This window comes from Quercus lobata, chromosome 4 (assembly GCF_001633185.2).
Source record: "Quercus lobata isolate SW786 chromosome 4, ValleyOak3.0 Primary Assembly, whole genome shotgun sequence".
Taxonomy (NCBI): Eukaryota; Viridiplantae; Streptophyta; class Magnoliopsida; order Fagales; family Fagaceae; genus Quercus; species Quercus lobata.
The window spans coordinates 53,902,710-53,918,961 of NC_044907.1; the positions used below are offsets into that span (position 1 = coordinate 53,902,710).

Below are 16,252 nucleotides of genomic sequence, written 5' to 3' on the forward strand. Positions count from 1 at the left end.
TTTTGCTTGCTATTCCAATATATTCTTGCTTCCTAGCATGTATTTCTTGTAGGATCCTTGCTCTGTGCATCACTTGGTTTGTAAACAGCCATTTAGCTGCGGTGAACCAAGCCCAATCCCTTCAAACCACAACAACCAGGCCCAGGGTCCTTGTTTCAATTCGGGCCTAGACTTTGTCGAAAAAAGGACTCTCACAATACTTAGGCAATATTTTTTTGAGATTCTTTTACTAATTTAGGGATTGACATTAATGTGAAAAATTAAATTCAATAATCTATTTATTGTCATATATGCGTAATGGTCATGATTTCTTGATTAGGCAACAAACTTTAACAATTTTTTTTTTCTTTACGTACATCTTGACCCAATTCTCATTGAATGAGAAAATAAATTTTACCATTTTTGTTTACATCAGTACTAGGGCTTAGTTTGGAAATATACTTTCCAATAATAAATAAGATCCTTGGTATAATTAGGACAAAAAAAAAAAAAATTAAAAACAACAGTTTGACTTTCACTATGGAAAATATTATCGTTAGAGTTATTCCTTTTTTGTGAAGTCCAATTAGTTTATCATCATTCTATATCATTCTATCCTTCATTTGGATGGAAAGTATTTTCACTATTGGTATCATTTAGGAAATTATGCTACAATAGACCAAATTATGCTAAAAATTATATTTGGAAATATAGCAAGAAAAGATCATTACAATTTAAATAAAAGCAATACATAAAAAACAAAATTTGACATTGAAAGTAACGGAAAAGATAAAAAAAATAAAAAATAAAAAACCAGTCGGGTTAGGTTGGACTGAAGATCAACCCGAACCTGAGACAGACCCGAATATTGGACCCGAACCTGACCCAAGCATTCATCCAATCCACCCAAGACCCTTCAAGTCGGGTCGGTCGGGTGGGTCAAGTTGGCTAGGTCTATGCTCAACCCTAGTTAAGGCATGTGTGATATGAACCTTCTAGTTCTAGTTGTTGTTTTTTATTCTTTTAATAAATATGATAACATTATATCATATAATATGGCGATTATTCTTCACATCAAACTTTAAATAATAGATCTCTTATTTAATGACAAAAAAAAACTCTTATTTGACCACAAAAAACTTCATCAAGTGTAGAGTTGAGGCATATGTGACATGAACCATTTAATTGATCATTCACATTAACTTATGCAAAAGTCATAGTCTATTTTAGAATAATAACTTTTCTTTTTTGTTATGCATTTTTTAAAAGAAAAGTGTTACGTCTACAATGATTTTACAACATTTTTGCAACAATCATAAGTAGTAAGTTGTTACTGATTCTAATTTAAACTCATCACTGAAATTAATTTTCTACCCATTAGTAACAACCTGCCACTTATAATTTGTTGCGAAAATGTTATAAAAATGTTATGACATAAAATTTCTCTTTTTCAAAATACTCACTTCTGATTATTTATTTTATACTATATTTTATTAAAATATCAATTTTTATTATTATTTTTAATTGTTTCACTCTCTTCAACACACACAATCACCATCTACTTTTTTCTTTTCACCCTTGAGAAACACAAAATAATAATAATAATAAAATTATTTTGCATAAGCTACAATGACTTATATATTTGCACAAGCACTATAGTTTGTAGCAAAATATGATTATTTAGCACACTATCAGAAACTTTCGCATCAATGGTAATTGCTCTCTATCTCAATCAAAACAATAAAGCTCTTCTTTACTTCAGTTGTGCCAAATATTTCATTTATATAGATAAATGTAATAGTTATTATATATATGGCAATACTATATTAAGCCATTTACGTATTTAGCACACAAAAATATATTAGTTATGTATGTAAATAACCATTTTAACCATTATTTAATTATATTATCATATATAGTAGCAATAATACGAAGCCATCGGCTCATTTCTCGTTTGGGAAGAAGAAAAGGAATGAAATAAAAATGAATTAAAAATAATAAATTCCGTCCCTAGTTTGAGAATTTTAATGGAAGAAATAGAAATTTCATTCTTTTGTTTAGAAGTTTAAGTGGGAGGGAATGAAATAGGTAGAAGGGAATACTCATTCCTCTCGATTCCCTCGAAACCTCAAAATTTTATTTCCCTCAAAATTGGGAGGAATTGGAGAAAAAGAAATTAGATTTAATGAATTTTTTACTAAAATTCTCAAAATAAATCTATATATTTAGCCATGTATTTTTAAATAGAGGTCTAAAAGTGATATTGAAATAAATTATTCCATTCACTTCCCTCTATATTACTCCCAAATAGGGATGGCAATGGGGTGGGGTGAGGCGGAGCGGGTCTGAAGGGTGGAGCCTTTGCCCCGCCCAACAAGATTTTGTCTTGCCCCATCCCCGCCCCGTCCTGCATGACGAGGAAAATTTTCTTGCCCCATCCCCACCCCTTGGGGCCCTGCGAAGCCCCACCCCACCTCGTAAAACTCATTTTTTTTATTAATTTTCCCTACAATTAGTACTTTTTTTAATGAAATCTATTTCATTAATAAAAATATACTTAAACTTACAACTAAATTTATCCCATCAAATCAAATCAATTTTTAGAAAAAAATTGAATAATATATCCAAGTGTTTAACAAGACAATCATAAAAAATAAATAAAAATTAAAAATCTCATAGTATAACACATAACAAAATAAATGCAGAAAACCACATTGGGTAGAATAAAATAAACTAATATTAATATGTTTGTTTAAATAGTAAGGTTTTAGGATATGAAAAATTTACAATTATAATCCATAACAACACGGGGCAGGGCGGGGACGGGAAGGGGTGGGGCGGGGTGGGTCTAAAAATTCTAAACTCATCCCAGCCCTGTCCCGTGGTGCAGGGCTAAAATCTTACCCCATCCCCGCCCCACCACCTTTGTGGGGCAGGGAAAACTCACGCAGGACGAAGTGGGGAGGGGCGGGAAAAAATTGTCATCCCTACTCCCAAACAATGTTACCTTTCATTCCATTCATTTCTTTTCCATTTATTTCCCTAAATTAAATACATTCTATTCTATTCTATTCCATTCTATTATGATCATCCAATTCCATTTCATTTCTTTATGAACTCCCAAACAAAGTCTTAGAGAGATAAGTGACGTCATCTTATTGGAAGCTAAGTTAATATAATTACCCAAGTCACAGAAATAGTTCACGTGTGTCTATTCAAGAAGAACATGTGACGCTCATGTGAATATTTATGATAATCTCCCACAGTGAGTAAAATGGAATTTTCTTTGTGTGAAGATAATAAACAAAGCACACGACAGACACGGGAATAGGAGTGGTTACTTTGTAGTTTTTTGGAGAAGTTTTAGCCAAAAATTAAGCAAATGGGTTAGTCGTGATACAGGCATACAGCACCTGCCACTGTTAAGACTAATGTATAAATAAAGTAAGATTTCTTTGAAATGGACAAGCACACTCATCCATCAAACTAGAGACATCAATTCTCTAATTCCTGAAATCCAGAGGTTATCTATCTATGCTTGTAAAGTGCCTCAACTCCTAATATGAATTAGGAGTAGGCCTGTTAACTAACTTTAACTCTGTAATATGGTTACTGATACTATTATCAATAAAGTACCTGTTTGGTTTCAGCGTTGGTGTGTCTGCATTTTCATTTTCGGCGTTTTACTCTTTTTTCTTTTTTTTTTTTTAAGCCTGCATTTGTTGACTTTTTCACGGTGAACAGTGCATCCGTGCACTATTTACGGACCCACAAATTCTACTTTTCAATAACTTTTTTATTAAAAATGGATTCTACGGTACTATTCATACATTTAAAATTTATTTTGTTACAATGTTTTCAGTTTTCAGTTTTCAGTTTCAGCTTATCTATTGTGTTTCATTGTTCTTATTGTTAACTTGTGCATTTCTCAAAAAAATCCTATTGAGTTCTATAGTTACCAAACTCAAATCCTCTTTGAGCGAAATGTGCAAGGTGTTTTAATCACTGCAAGTGGATAGAAAGATTGGTTTCTACTCAAACAACTTCTCACGTAAATGTTCTTTCTCTCCCATATATTTTCTCGTCTACCATTAAGAAAGGCATATGTTAGAAGGTTGCTCTGGAACCTCCATGTGTGAAATTGTGTCTAACATGAAGGTTGCAGCAATAGTTTGATGTTGGGGGATTGTTTGACTAGAGAATTAGTCATACCAAGTTCTAATCCAAGTAGCACAAATCAGCCTTTAAGAACATTGTTTTTGTGTCATTATATATCATTGTGAGATTGTTCCATAACTTTTTTCTATTTCTTGTTTTTTGGGATACTTTGTCAATATTCATGTTACTAAGGTGACGTGGCTTGGTGTAAACAATACACACTATTTGACATGCTTTCATCACATGCCTCACTAATATAATTTGCTTTAAAAGAAATTCTATTTCTTAAATTCCAAGAAGTTTAAATTATTAATTTGATTAAAACTCTATTACCAACCATTTCAAAAATAATAATAAAATAAACAAAAAAACTTTAATTATTTATTTTAAATTATTTTAACAATTTACATTTTCTTTTGGTTTTTAATAAAAAATTTGGTCTTATATAACATGTTTCCACAGCATCACTTTGTTGAAGTATTAGTCTTATATTTCTATAGTATTATTTTAATAAGTTACAAATAATTAGGCCAAAACATCATTTTAAAAAGTAAGTAAAGGAAAATGGACAACAATGTTACAAGCACAACAAATTTCATAACTTTTTTCATAATTTGTTGAGGTGGCAATTTGTAATTAGTGTAACGTCAATTTCATATTTGATCATTATTAATATTACTTTTGTAGTACATCAATCACAGATTAACATCTCAATTGTAATAGAAAATATTGTGAAATTTGTTAAATCATGCATTTATTGGAAAGAAAATGTAAGCCTTACTCTTTAGATGACCAGGAGAAGTGTAACTACTTACTACTTAAATGTCTTGTTTTTTTTTTTTTTTTTTTTTTTTTTTTTTTTTTTGACTGTGACTTAAATGCCTTGTTGGAACTTGGTAACTTTGAGCCAATTTAGCCTTTCCAATCTGGTGACGGGTGGCGCATTTCATAACTGCTACGTGTCTTGGTTTCCATTTTCTTCCTGTTTTATTCCCTTCTAATTTCATGACAAAAGATATGTTGAGTGTGTGTTTGGGATAAGCTGAATTTTTCAGCTTATCTTCACTTTCGGTTTTTTTTTGCTATTATTCATAAGTCCCACTACATTTTTTTATACTATTCGTGAGTCCTACTGTACTATTCAACTTATTTTTTAAACTTTTTTCTATACTTTCAATAAAAAGTTTTCAGTTTCAACTAAATAAACTATTTCAAATAGACACTGAAAGAAACTTTAGTTAAGGAAGCATCGATTAGGTCCCACTACATTGGGTTGTAATAAAAACTAATAAATAATCTTTACTTGAATATTGGGTGATTCTCTGGAAAAAATTTATCGATTCCAATAAAAAAAAAAAAAACAAACCTTAGCCAATGCACTTTGATGTTCATTAGCCAGACCCAAAAAATATAAAAGGACCATGTGAATGGAAATTATCATTGTAATATTATCGCATTGCTTTGGTCCATTCTTGATTATTTATTTCTAGTTTTTTAGTATTTTACACATAAAAAAGAGTCTAAATTAATATAATTAATTCTATTAAATTTATAGGCTGATGTGACAATGAAAGTAATTGTTGAATTTCATTACCATCATATACTATATAATAAAAGTTCAACTTAGACGCCGTGATTAAGCCAAGTGGCTTCACCAAATTATAGAATTCTTTTTTAGATTTTTAGATTTATCAATAAATTCATTCACTTAAGTTTTTAGATAAAAACAAAAATTTTTTGATCTTTATCAACTTCTTTAGATAAAGTAACAATAAATGTTCTAATGAACTTCTTCTTCTTCTTCTTCTTCATTTAAAAAAAAAAAAATATATATATATATATATATATATATAAAGTAACAATTTTACTAGCTTACATTAGTTTTTTTTTTTTTTTGGGATAAACATTTATCCTACATCATCTATTTCCTAATAATAAAGTAACAAATTTTAAAGTATTATTTTTTCTTCTCATTTTTTTTTTCTTTTGGAATAAACAACAAAAATATAGCTAATATTTATTAACTTTAACGTAAACTAAAAAAATTCTAATAACAATCTAATAACATTAACTATTTTTTGGGATAAAGTTAAAAAAAAAAAAAAAAAAAAAAAAAAAAAAAAAAAACAAAACAACAACAACAACAAGAACAAAAATTAATACGTAATTAACATAAACTTCTTAATTATGTAATTTTCTTTTTTTTTTTTTTCATATCAAGTTATCAACTTCTTCACAACTTAAAATTGTCTAATATAAAAGTGGAAGTATATATACGATTTCTTAATATATTCTTTTCTTCTCATACTTACCTTACCGATGAAACTTGAATGTATGTATTTACCTTTTTTCTTTTTCTTTTTCTTTTTCCATAAAATTCCCTTATTTATTTATTTATTTATTTTCATCAAATTGAATATGTTTTGTGTGCGGGTTGCCTTTTGTTTAAGTTATTTTTGTTAACTTTGATCTAATTTATATGCTTATTATGGTCTTCAAAATCAATTGTAAAAACAATGAATATTTAAGGTGATGTGAAATCTCCATGACTTCGTTATCTCCCCCTCGCTATCAAAGTTAATTCAATTTTCATGTGAGTATCTTTACTTTAACTCTAATTCCAAATTTTTTTAATGTTTAGAAATTAATATTGTTTGTAATTATTGAATTCAGAGTTTCTTTGTGTCTATATATTTATGTGTGTGTTATTGTGAATTTTGCTTTCAAATTTTTTTTATAAATTTGGGTAGTTTTAATTTGTAAATTCAAGATGATTGCTTGGGGTTAAGGTAAAAATATTAGGTCAATTTTAATCATGATTCATGCAATAGTAGGGTGTTAGATGTTGATATTAATTTTATGCTTATTTACATTAATTAACATTAACATCTTTGCATGTTTAGTGTTGATATTAATTTGACACTTTGAGATGCAAGTGCTTCATTATAATTAAATATAAATATTATCATGCTGGTATGTTATAATTATTATTTGTTGTTCCTCATCCTACTTCACCTTAATTTTTATTTGAATAAGTAGACACGTTTGGTAGATTGTAAAGGTAATTACATAGGAATAGAAATGGATATTATAATGAATACAAAATACTATAATGTTTATTACTATTCATTTATTTGGTGACAACACAATAATAAAATCTTGAAAACAATAGAATGAAAGCATTTTAAATTAAACTTAAGATATATTTTAAGAAATATCTTACTCATATAATTATATTTCCTAAAAAGTAATATTTTTTTTAATTTGAAAGAGATATTAGTTATTTTTTATGATATATTTTTTTTATGATTGTTATGTGCATATGAAAATTTTGTTTATTTAGAAATATATTAATTGTAGAAATTAATGCAAATACTGAGGAATAACTATTACATTCATTTTAGAGATAAATAGTTATTCCTTATTTTAAAGAATAACTATTCATAAAGAATGACTATTTATTGTAATAAAAACATAACCAAACTACTGAATAGCTAAATCATAGGAATAACTATTACATTACCGTGATTATTACAATTTACCAAATATCTCCTAAAAGTTATGTCTTAGTCCAACCAAGTATATCATTTCTCTTTAATCATTAATTAGTGTTTCTCAATAAAATTATTCATGTTATAAGTTTATGACCAAAACCGTGCGACGCCCAACCCATTAACTATTAAAAGCTTTTAAAAATTTAAAACTTGCTATAATCTTTAAAATATTTTTAATATTTTATTTGTTATTAAATTTAATTATATTGTCAATTTTTTTTTTAATTTATATATAATTTTTTATCAAACCGTACATCGCACGGACATAATACTAGTAATAAATAAATAAAAAGGCAAATTTATCCTTATTAAGCTTCATTTCATGGCAAATTTGTTCGGAGAATCTAGCCTATTGCCCTTATTTGGCAAAAAATTTGGCAATGCCCCTGTTTGCAAACTATATAGGTGCGTGCCCCTGTTTTGAAACTCGATTACCTTAAAATCGAGTTATGCCCGATCAAAAAAAAAAAAAAAAAAAAAAAAAAAAAAAAAAAAAAGCATAGAACTTGATTTTATGGAGATCGAGTTCCAAAACGCCACTGTAGGGCTTTAAAACGCCAAAAAAACGCCACTATAGGACTCCCTCAACCTGCCATGGGACAATCACACTTGGAAAAAAAACTCTGCAGGAAAACACCGCTATAGGGTTTTAAAACATCACTATAGGGATAAAAAATGTCACTATAGGGCTCCTTCAACCAGCCATGGGACAATCACACTTGGAAAAAAAAAAATTGCAGGAAAACGCCGCTATAAAGCTTTAAAACGTTACTATAGGATTTAAAAACGCCACTATAGGGCTCCTAGAACTTGATATGGGGTAATCATATTTATAAAAAAAAATTTGCAGAAAAACGCCGCTATAGGGATTAAAAATATAAAATTTAAAAAGGCCACTATAAGGCTCCTTGAGCCTTGTATGGAGCGATTACACTAAAATTTTTTTTTGCATGGAACTCGATTTCCAGGAACTCGAGTTCCATGCATTTTTTTTTTTTTTTTTTTTAAGTTTGATCGGGTATAACTCGATTTTCTACAAATCGAGTATTTAATTGAAACTCAATTTTAAGGTAATCGAGTATCGAAACAGGGGCACGCCCCTATATAGTTTGGAAACAAGGGCATATTGCTAAATTTTTTTAAAAAAAGGGGTAAAATGCCAGAATCTCCAAATTTGTTCACTTTTTCAGTGTAAAACATTTTCTTTTATAAGTATTTTCCCCACTTTCAGATGTTTGGAGCAACTAAAAGATTTGGTCAAAACCAAAGTACCAAACACTTTCAGCTAGGCAAGAATAACTTGGGTGAGCCGTGAAGGGACTGAAAATGGTTTTCACCCCTCCCCGTGTTTCCAAAGTCTCACAACCCACTCCCCTGCCAATTCTTTTGTTGTGCAAATCCCACCACCAGAGCAGTTCATCACAACCGAGTCCCCCACCAATTTGTCTATTTCGCAAAGCCCCATCCTTTCCAATCGCTAATCAACAACATATCTTGCCAGAACATGTATCTTGAATTCCTGATTCTTGGATTCTGATTCAGTGCTCTGCCTCCACCTGCAATTTGGTTACTAGTCCTAATAAATCTCCGTCACTTACTGCAACTTTGAGAATTGTCTATCAACTAATGTGTTTGGGTCCTAATTTGAGTGCTAAAATCTAGTATGCTCGTAATTCTGCGTATGATTGAAACTTGACATTTTCTTTTTATTGTTTTCTTTGTGGTAGAGGTTATGCGTTGTTTTTCTTAAAGGATATTTTCAAAACGTGTTTTGGAGAAAAATTGTGACTTTGGTGTGGTGGGTATGTGGTCGTGATTTGGCAATAGAGAGAGGTGGTATTAGTGGTACGGTGGGAAATTGGGCTGGTTCATGGCAGTTTCAGAGGAGAGAAGCAAATGGGTGCATTTGATACAAGAACAATTGCTATTAATACAAAAAGTATAAAGTTGTAATTAAATAGGTTCTATTGATTGTGATGAAAAGCAAATCTTGGTGGCTAAGGTAATATATCTGGATATTTATTCTCTGCATCATTAAATAAATCAGTTGTCTGATATTAAACCTTGGTTTCCACTCCCCTGTGTGTGTGTCTATGTCTTTCTCTCGAAAAAAGCAAAGAAGTGGGTTATCCCACATTGCCTAGTTGTGTGTCCCTATACAGGTTTAAAGCCTTCACACAGAATTCAAGAGTTATCGGCTTTTGTATATTGTGAGTTGTGTGATATTAAACCTTGGTCACTCCCGTGTGTGTGTGTGTGTTAGTCTATGTCTTTCTCTCTCTCAAAAAATTAAAAAAAAAAAAAAAAAAAAAAAAAAAAGATCATATACACTATCATACATTGCTGTTTAGGGTGTTAATTGTAAGAGCCATTTATGCTCAGGTAGGAACATATAATCTGATGACCAAAATCCTAAATTCCGTAAAAAGGAAAACCAAATGCTATGTTTGCACTAAACTTTGATGCTTAACAATGGAGACAAGAAGTAGACTGAAAAAAAGCTCACAATAAATGATATCTTGAATTTGTATATAGGTCCACAAGATGTAAGAAAAGAAGAGGGAGGGGAATGAAGATGCTACAACCAAAGATTGCAAATTTACTGAAGAAATGCATTAGTCAGTTATGTAGTTGTGTACCAGAAAGATTACCAGTCAACTACAACTCTTCTTTCAATTGCTTTCCATTCTTAGTGGGATTAGTATTATCCACCTTGTTTTTCTCATTGTGGAGCTTTGCAAGAACTTCCTCTAAAGGAGGATCTCCAGGCCTACGAAAAGCTTGATCCCCAATCTTGATCTCATATGCCTCTGGTTGGTCCAACACAAACTCCTTCAACTGGGAAAACACAAATATCAGAAACTCAAGATAGACAATAATTAGACAGAAAGGAGAACACAATAACTTGAAAGGAAGCAGGCCATTATTCTAGCCCAAAACACATGCAACAGTTGAGACTGGATTTTTACAAATTTATATTGTCATAGGGAAATTTGTTCTTGTTAGTGATAAAGATCATTTGTTGGTTTATTAAGAGAAAAACAAAACAAAAAGAACATATTTCAGGAATTGGCATTTACCACTGGACTCATACAAGAGATAAAATTGCGCTTCGCATATTTTTTAAAGTGAAAAGACTTGTAGTCTTCAAACCTCATCCTCCCCACCCCTCTTTTCGTGGAGAAGAAAACAATTGCTGAAGATTTTGTTTATATTTGTGAAGAGAATATCCTACCCCAAAAAAAAAAAAAAAAAGAACCACATCTAATATTGATGAGAAAGCTTTCACCGGAAAAAGTTACAAAATCTCTAACCTTTTTGGATTAGGAGAATTAAACATACCTCAGCTGTATCTTGGCCTCTTTCCATGGTGAACATGATTGTGCTCCGATCAACACCCATGAATCTTGCTCCGATAGCTCCAGTTCTCAGAACCTTTGTCCATTTCATAGCAATCTCAGCTACCATGTCCTAATGAAAACAAGAGAAGAACACATTTTACCATCAGTTGAATCCATAGCACAAACCTCCTTCTATTTTCCTTGTAAAATAAAATAAATAAATAAAAACATTCTTTTTCTTCTTTCTTTATTTCTGTTTTAAGCCATCCCCTTCAATTTTTTCTTTATAAGGAGTCAATTTCCAAAATTGGGCACCTGGAAATTCTGAAAATGTGGCACATCCCACTCCTTCATCCGCTTAGAAAATTTCAAAATTTCCCACTTCAAACTAAAATCAACTAAAGTCTCAAATTTTTCTTTGAATTAATTTGCAATCCAAATAATATATTCATCTAGCAACTCATTACTCACTAAATTCACATATCCAACGAAGAAAAATTTTAAAAACCCAGTTTAGTTCTCAAAAACTTTCACTAGTTAGCACAAACATTCATAAACCCATACTCAAATTATCAAATTTAGTGGCCGAAACATACGCATATATATTCAATGACTTTCACCATAGTAATCCAACATAGAAATAACAAAATGAAACAAAACTCAGATTGCATTACCGGAGTCCGTGGAACGCCGAGCCGGAGCTTAACGAAACCCATTGACGGCCCAGAATGCCGCTTCATCATCTCGGCCTGGATTTCGGCCTCCGACATCTTCGACAAATCGGAAGGCCGGAGAAGATCGGAGTCAGCAGAGGGCGTGGATTTCTTGCCCCACTCCTTCCAGGCCTCGTCCTCCTCGTCGTCAACGACATCGTCAAGATCCTCCGTTATGTGGATGCTTCGCTTCGCCGCGGCTTCGACTTCACGAACCGGTTTAAGGTTTTGAGAAAGGAGGAGGAAGAGGAGAATGGTCATGTATTTCGCCATGGGTTTTGGTGGTTTTGTGTAAGAAATTAAGAGAGGTTGGGGTTTTACTGTTTTAGTTTTGAGTATATATAGGTTTTGAAAGGGAGTGAAAAGTGAAAAAATTTTAAGCTGCGCACTAGCGGTGCATTTTAGAGTTAAGGCATGTGTGACATGAACCTTCTAATTGTTTTGTGCTTTTTTAAAAAAAAAAAATAAATATGATTGAATTTTAACATGAATTCTTGAATATCCCATCTCTTATTTGGGAAAAAAAAAATGGTGGCCAATTAAACTAATTGGAATACATGTTTTGTACCTTCTTGACATAAGCATTTATTTTGTATTAATGAGCGTATATAATAAGTACACAACTTTTTTCATAAGGACTTTGTTAACAGGTATCGGCCAGCATCTATTAATGAACCAGTTGTGATTCATTTATAATCTATCACAAATCCCACTGTATAGGAAATTGGTAAATTTTTACTTTTCAGCTATAGTTTATTATAAAATGATTTAACTTTTTTCATCTAATCTGACACACATTTAATACATATTTAGTTTTTTCCACATTCCTAAAAAAACTTGAATAATTTATTTTAAATTTTAGGATTGAGATCTTCTAGAGTTCCTAGGGTACTCTACTGTATAAAGTTCTATTAATCTTAACCATTCATTTATAATAAAAGGTCCAGATTTTTCCATATCATTAATCCACTAACAAATCCCCTAAAATAATAGTTTAAAAAATAACTACTCATAAATGATAATTATTGCCTTACCTTTTTTACCTAAATCAGGTCTCTAAGAAAACGTGAAGTCATCTTTTCCTTTCCCTCTTCATGCTTCAATTTGTTCCACAAATCGTTTTGGTTGTTAATTTCAAAGCATAAGTTCGACTAAAATGGGACATAGAAAAATCATATTTTATGATCCTAAGTGCCAAACATGTACTTGAAAAGAAAAAGAAAAAGAAAAGTATATGCTTAATTTTAATAAAATTAATAGAAGACTAAAAAAATTGGAATGAAAACTCAGTTGTCTCTACCATTCATATATATATATATATATATATATGCTTCTTGGTCTATGTGCATAATAATCAATTTTATAAATAAGCAAATTTCTTTTGCATTTAATGCTACAATGTCATAACCACTATTTGCATTTAAGGTAATAACTATCATTTATGAGCAGCTATTTTTTAAAATCATTATTTTTGTAGATTTGTAGTGGATTAATGATATGACAAAATCTAGACCATTTATTATAAATGAAAAGTTTAGATTAAAAGAATTCTACATGGTAAAGTACCCTAAGAACTTTAGAGGATCTCAATCCTAAATTTTATCATATTAACGGGTGCTGTATAGCACCAATTAACAGCACCCTTTTCATAGTTGTTGATATTGTTTATCGTGAAAATCCGGCTTATAAGTGAGAGTGGTCATAATTAGTGTAGATAGTAGGTACACAACTTTTTTCATAATTATTTATATTATTTACAGTTGTGGCTCCACTTATAAGTGAGTGTGGTCATAGTACCACTTGGTTTTTCAAAAAAAAAAATTGTACTTGCAAAAAGAAAAGGCGAAAAGTACATTTTAATCCCTACATTTTCAGGTGATTTCTATTTTAGTTCCTACATTTTATTTTTACCGTTTTTAGTCCCTATCCTAAAAACGCTTCCCGTTTTGGTCTCTGTTGTTACTCATTTAACAGAAATATCCTACGTAGCAAATGGTCCAACAATAAATGCTGACTTGTCTATTAAAATAATATTAAAAAAATATTTGCATTTTTAAAAATGCCATGTTAGCAATTTAATTTTTAAAAAAAGCCACATCAGATAAAAATAATATAAAATTTTCTAACCTAATTATTTTTTAAAAAAAGAAAAGAAATTAGTTAAATTAATTATTTTTCCTTTTTTTTTGGAAGAACATGAAGAACGTGTTCTTCATTTTTCTTCCCCAACTAAGCTTGCCCAGAAAATTAAAAATTAAAAATTTACTTTTCTTTTCTTGCATTTTCTTAGCCAATGTAATTAAGGAATCCAATGTATTGCATTTTCTTCATTTGTATTGCATTACAAATTTATTTTTAGACTACACCATTCTTGGAGACCAAATAAAGATAGAGCAAAGATTCAAATTTTAACAATCATTTCTGGTGTTCTCTTTTCGATCAAGTTATCAAAATAGCAAAAGAGTAAGCACGAATAGAACACAAAGCATTTCCATATCAGATCTGATGCAAAACCCAAAAGATAAACTAGATCTAGAACTTAAATCAAATCAAAATCTAATCTAAAAAAGACAGACACAGATCTAAACGAAAATGTCAAAAGACAATGTTTTTAGTTATTACCTTGCTCTAGGTGACGGAGTCATTGATGTTAATAGCAGGGAACAAGAGGGTACCATTGGCCTGCATCTGGTAAAGCCTCTTAACTCCAGTGGTTGTCTCTTCAAACACACCAACCAATCTTTGCTTCATCTTGTGGTACCTCTTGGGATCTGTCTTCAACCCATCTCTGATAATGGTCAGCACAATCTGGAACTTGGCATTGTCGGTGGAAGCTGGGTCTGGAAGAGTCCCGTTCTTCTCAAACAACTCCTCGGCCTTAACGCCCTCGGGGATGAGCAGAGTGGCGTCACCACCATCATCGACTATGAGATCGGCCTTAACCCATCTCTGATTGCTCTATTTTTATTTTCTAATGTTTTCAATTTTCTAGGCAAGCTTAGTTGGGGAAGAAAAATGAAGAACACGTTCTTCATGTTCTTCCAAAAAAAAAGGGAAAAAAAAAATTTAACTAATTTCTTTTCTTTTTTTAAAAAATAATTAGGTTAGAAACTTTTATATTATTTTTATCTGACGTGGCTTTTTTCAAAAATTAAATTGCTGACGTGGCATTTTTAAAAATGCAAATATTTTTTTTTAATATTATTTTAATAGACACGTCAGCATTTACTGTTGGACCGTTTGCCACGTAAGATATTTCTATTAAATGAGTAACGGCAGGGACCAAAACGATAAGCGTTTTTCAGGATAGGGACTAAAAGTGGTAAAAATAAAATGTACGAACTAAAATAGAAATCTCCTAAAAATATAGGAACTAAAATGTGCTTTTCGCCAAAAGAAAATTATATAAATAATTAGTTTTACTCTAATATATTTTGTATAATTACAAAAAGTTATTGACCACCCCAACTTGAGAATCTCAACATTTTGAATTGGAATAATGCTACTATTTTGTTCTATTTATGATTTCAAGTATCTTTGAAAACCATTTTTATTCTATTTTGGCTTCTATTTTTCAAAACAAAAAGTTATTGACCACCCTAACTTGAGTATCTCAAAATTACTTTTCTTTTTTCTTTTTTATAATGTGTCCATCCATGCAATACACTGGTTATTGCCTAGTTCAATAATCTTGAAAGTTGAATAGGACAATACAATCGAGTTGTTCACCATGATGTCATAAATGTTTTTATTTTTAAACTATAAAGAAATAATTTTATTCATAAGTATATCATTAAAGTTATATAATTAATATAGCTTGAATATTAGGATGTTAATCAATAAATTAATATAATTAAAATAACATAAAAATTATTTAGCTTGACAATTATTATGGTGTTAATACACTTTATTAGGTTTGAATTCCACATTATTGGATTTAACTTTTTGACAATTTTAAGTTAATTGGACCAATAAGATGACAAACATATATATTCTCACTAATAGAATGTTTATTTTTGGGTAAATTTCATATTTGGTCCCTATCTTTTACATTCAATTTAATCTCTAACCTTTCAGTTGTATCAATTTGGTCCCTAACCTATCAATATCGTGTCAATTTAGCCCCTACCATTATCTCTTGGAAGGAAAAATCTAATGTGTCAAACAGCTTAAATAATATTTTAAAAAAAATTGCCACATCATTTGCCACCAGTCAAATCTTTAAATAAAATAAAATAAAACTTTGCTTATTTTGTTTGATAGAAGTTATAGAACCAAAAAAAAAAAAAAAAAAAACTGAATAAGTAATGGCAAAAAGAATCTGGGGTTACCTTAAGAGTTTTCACAGAAGGATCAAATTGGAGAACTAGATATGGTGAATGAAATTGGGGCTCTCCCTTCTACCCAAAAATCTGCACAATTAAAAGGGAACCTTAAGGATGAATGAAAAGGAAAAAAAATATATAAAATTTTTGTTAATAAATGGTTGACAACAAAAAACAAATTT

The 16,252-nt window shown here is 30.4% G+C and overlaps 1 protein-coding gene across 1 annotated transcript; it reads right to left on the bottom strand.

Annotated features, from left to right (window-relative positions):
* Positions 1-10,177: 10,177 nt before the first annotated feature.
* On the bottom strand, positions 10,178-12,054 carry LOC115987050. The gene is made up of 3 exons (XM_031110493.1): positions 11,707-12,054; positions 11,034-11,162; positions 10,178-10,529 (listed from the first exon to the last, which is right to left on the bottom strand). Exons 1-3 carry the CDS (start codon positions 12,016-12,018, stop codon positions 10,350-10,352), a joined length of 621 nt encoding a protein of 206 aa, XP_030966353.1. The 5' UTR covers positions 12,019-12,054; the 3' UTR covers positions 10,178-10,349.
* Between the last annotated feature and the right edge of the window lie 4,198 nt (positions 12,055-16,252).

Bases quoted from the DNA above. Each gene is read 5' to 3' on its own strand.
- LOC115987050 (XM_031110493.1), bottom strand. From the start codon at position 12,018: ATGGCGAAATACATGACCATTCTCCTCTTCCTCCTCCTTTCTCAAAAC. The intron at 11,163-11,706 runs GTAATGCAATCT...TGTTTTCATTAG, and splicing joins TCGGCGTTCCACGGACTCCG to GACATGGTAGCTGAGATTGC. The intron at 10,530-11,033 runs GTATGTTTAATT...GTGTTTTCCCAG, and splicing joins GAGGCCAAGATACAGCTGAG to TTGAAGGAGTTTGTGTTGGA.